Source organism: Microcebus murinus, chromosome 12 (genome assembly GCF_040939455.1).
Source record: "Microcebus murinus isolate Inina chromosome 12, M.murinus_Inina_mat1.0, whole genome shotgun sequence".
NCBI lineage: Eukaryota > Metazoa > Chordata > Mammalia > Primates > Cheirogaleidae > Microcebus > Microcebus murinus.
Genome location: NC_134115.1, coordinates 11087533 through 11091780, shown reverse-complemented (window position 1 = coordinate 11091780; position 4248 = coordinate 11087533). Strand labels below are relative to the sequence as shown.

At 41.5% G+C, this 4248-nt stretch overlaps 1 protein-coding gene across 1 annotated transcript; it reads right to left on the bottom strand.

The window, feature by feature from the left end:
- Positions 1-444: 444 nt before the first annotated feature.
- On the bottom strand, positions 445-1549 carry LOC105855631 (transcription initiation factor TFIID subunit 9). The gene has a single exon (XM_012736694.3). It carries the CDS (start codon positions 1411-1413, stop codon positions 616-618), a length of 798 nt encoding a protein of 265 aa, XP_012592148.2. The 5' UTR covers positions 1414-1549; the 3' UTR covers positions 445-615.
- Positions 1550-4248: the final 2699 nt, after the last annotated feature.

Genomic DNA, 4248 nt, shown 5'->3' with positions numbered 1-4248 from the left:
ACAGCTGGGGAGTGGTGGTTGCCTCTCCTAACAAGAACTTACATGGAACTGGGTGCTTCTTTTCCATGTGTGGAGAAGACAAACTTCTCATTTCTAGAACCTCCCAATCACTTTCCTTTTGATTCCTACCCACTGAAGGCATATGAACATTGACCATTTGCAAGATAGATATTTTACTCCCTATATACTGAGAATCCAGGGTAAGAAAATGCATTTGATGTCTCTTTCTGTTGAGCAGTAATTCTTGGTAAAAAGTTGTAGAAATAGGGATTCAGGCATGAAGCAAAGTCTTGATTTAGTATTGATGTACAATATAAAGCCACCCTGGCACTTTTCTTTTTTTTTTTTTTTCAGATTGATGAACAATAACTTTATTTTTTACACTTAAAAAACCATTACTATCAGCTAGTAGAGTGTGTGGTAGCAAAAAAAAAAAAAAAAAAACCATTACTAATTCTTATTAAAGAAAATCCAACATTTCAATTGAAAGTATGGTAACTATATTTACTTATTAAAGTTTTCTAAAACACAACTTGAAAACATCCAGCATGCGTGTTTAATTTCAGTACAATGGATTCAAAGCCAAATACATATGTTACATGCATCAAGGCTAGATTACAAATTATCATAGTCATCATCATCATCGTCATCATCATCATCATCATCTTCACGCTTTCTTTTCAATGCATTTGATGATTCACTGGCAGTATTTTGTGATGACACCATATTAGTAGCAATAAGAATGTTTTTGGACCCAATTAATGATGGATTAATCAGAACATTCTGAACTGCTGATGTTGCAGGAATTGATGCTTTTACAGCTGGGGACTGTGAAGCAGGCATCTGTACTGTAAACCTTTGCCCTGTGAGGGACATTGGAGTCCCTACTTTAGTTGAAACAGACATGGTTTGTGGGGTTGGTGTGCCTAGGGTGGGAGTACTTGGTCTGCTAGTAACTGAACCAACACTTAACCGAGGCACTGTTATTCTTCCTGCAGAAGTAGATGCCTTTTTCTGTAAAGACTTAAGCCTATAGTTTGAAGCTGTTAAGCAGTACCTATCAGGTGGCAATCTAGGGCCTGAATACGGCTTGATCAATGGCAAAGGGGTTTGATTTCTTTGCCTTGCAATATCTAATAAAAAATCTCTCGGGGGAGGAGAGGTAAAAGATTGGTCAGCGCGACACTGGATTGCCAATCGCACATCATCTGCATCAACAGTAGCTTTCTTAGCATGGCTTGAATAAATTTTTGCATCATCTAGAATTGTGGTCACATATCGGAAGGCAAACTCCAACATCTGATTAATAACTCTTGGCTCATATTCTGTAATTCCCATATCCTTCAGGATTTGTGCCATCATCTGTGCATCTTTCGGCATGCTCTTGGGAGAAGCCATCTTGCCAGACTCCATGATATCCGGTGATCAGACTTCTTTAGCTAAATCACCCACATTAATGTATTTCAGTCCTGATCTTGAGGCAAGTTCTTTGCCTAGTGTGGTTTTTCCAACCCCAGGTGTACCTCTCTCCGCCTCACCGAGAAGCTTCTCGGCACTTTTCTTTTTAAATACGACCTGTGTAAATTGTTGAGGTTTCTCTGGCTGGTCATGATCTGAGTAATGTAACTTTTACAAGGGTTAAAGCCTTCCCTAAAGACAGAGATGAGAGAGAGCTTCCCCCTACTCATTAAAAAAAAAAAAATACAGATTAACGTGCTATAACAATTCAAATAGTTCAGAATGACATAAATGTCTTTAAAAAGTCTTTTTGCTCACACTCCACCTTCTTCAAAAACTCAGCATGACTCTCCAGAGACAATCACTGTCAACAGTTTCTGGTGTCAGTTCTTTGGTGGCTGCCACTGGAAATTAATACAATATAGTTCTACCTCTGATTTTTGATTTTGATACTCTCAATTTAAATAGTATTTATTCTGACCTCATTAGAAAACAGTTGTTTCCAAAATGTAACATGCATGAAAAACCTTGTGGGGGGGGGGTTCTTACAACAAAAATTACTGGGCTACACCTTCCGAGTTTCTGGGGACTGTGAAATTTTATTTCTAGTAAGTTCCCAGGTGATGATTCCCAGGTGATGCTGATACTTTTGAAGGTATCGTTCTCTGAGAACCACAGTCATGAAGAATGAGAAATTTTTTTGACTTGCACTACTTCCTCTTCTCTATGCTTTATCTACTGATTTTCTTAATTGTCTATACTTTATTTCTGATGTTTGCCATTGTGTCATATGAAAATATGCTACGTGTTTATGTCTTGATCTGTTGTCTTTGGGCCGTATTCACTGACAGCCACAGCTATAAAAGGTCAGGAAATACACAAATTATTTCTGCCTTAGAATTTTGTTACTATTATAAGTGGTGTCTTTTTGGAACGCTGCAGTTTTTAACCATTGGATGCTATTATAGAGAATGCAATTTATTTTTACATTTTGGTCTTACAACTAGTCACCTTGCTAACCCTTTGAAAATTCTAACTCTTTACTTATTGGTAAGATTTTGCATGTTGATACCTGCAGCTCTAATTCATTCTATCGTTATATAATGCTTCATTTGCTGATTATTCCACAGATTAGTCACCTATTCTCATATTGACGGGCATTTAGACAGTTTAGGCAGTCTCCTCCTCCTCCCCTTCCTTCTCTTCCTTCTTTTTTCTTACATAACAATGCAAAGTAAAATTCTATTATAGTACTTCTCCTTGCACCCATGTGTGAGATTTTTCTCTTCCAAGATATACCAGGGAGTAGAACTACTGGTGTAGTTGGAGCCCCAGAGGCACAATTCATAGCCACTTGGCCTGACCTGTGTTTCTAATTATTGTTGTGGCAGTCAGCTCTGAGTGAGCTCTGAGTGATTCTCCCCAGGTATTACCTGGGCCACCCGGCCACATGCCTGCGATGCTCACCTCTTGCCTTGGCCCAGGGGGAGGCCCAGAGCACTGCAGACCATGCTCAGTGTCCATGCACGCACGACCACCAAGCATGGGGAGTCAGCGCCCCACGGGGCAAACATTTGACACTGGGATATACAAGCCAGCGGTTAATTCTTCCCCTTTGTACCCCGTGGGTGTCCTGCTGTGTAGTCCAGTTTGGCTCCTCGGAGGGTGATCTCCTTGGATTCAGCAGCCAGGAGCACCCTCTGCAGCCGGTCCGCTGTCCCTGTCCCCCTTCCTGCCTCCCTGTTGCTGGGTCTTACTCTGACCGCTGCTGACAGACGACCCATCTCTGGGGGGGGTCCAGCAGGGTCTGTGCCGGGCACATCTTCCTGCCGCGGAGAAGCTGCTCTGCAGCCTTCCTGTCCCCGTCGGGTAGAAGGAGCATGGCGGACATGTGGAGACACTGCTCACAGTCAGTAGAGCTTTTGTGCTTTAAGTTACACTGCAAAGTTTGTGCTTGGGAATTTATAAAAATCTGGACTTCGGCTTTGAGTTCAGACTAGACAAAGTTGGTGCTAGTAGAGATCCTAGTTTAGGGGCTGAATTGGAGGAATGAAAATCCACTAGGGATCTAGCTGTGTATTCAGAATCGGGAGGTTAACCAGATGTGACTCGGATGTCCACCACTGGCTTGGGGATTAGTAAGTAGCAGTGTCAGGCAGATGACCCAGCAAATCCCGGTTCTGCCTATTTACAGCTAACACAATTCTTGCATTGAACATGTTGTTGCATTATAGTCTATGATATGATCCTTCATGGTACAAATATTTATTGAGACCCTATTCTATGCCAGATACTATTCTAAGTGCTTTGGAAACATTAACTAATTTAATCCCCACAACAACTCTCTGAAGAGGTATTATTATCTTATATTATGGATGAGAAAATGAGGAACAGAGAGGTCTAATAATTTATCTGAGGCTCCACAGTGGTCAGGCTCTATTCGAATCCACGAAGTGCACCCCTAGGTGGACTTAGCCATCTGGCTACACTGATTCTCTTGTTAATCCTTCCTCTCTCCTTTCTTCTTGTCCTTCCTTCCTTTCTCCCTCCCTTCCTCTCTTCTTCTTTTTCTTTTCATGTCAGAATTGTTGAGGAATAATTAACATATGGTCAAAATTACCCTTTTTAGGTACACAGTTCTGTGAATTCTATGAAAACACAGTCATGTAACCACTCCCATCATCAAGTCAGGGGAAACTGTCATCACCCTAAAAGGTCGCCGTGTCTTTTCCCCCATCCCCAGCCTCTGGCAGCCACTCGTCTATTGTCCTCCCCTGTAGTTTGGGTTTT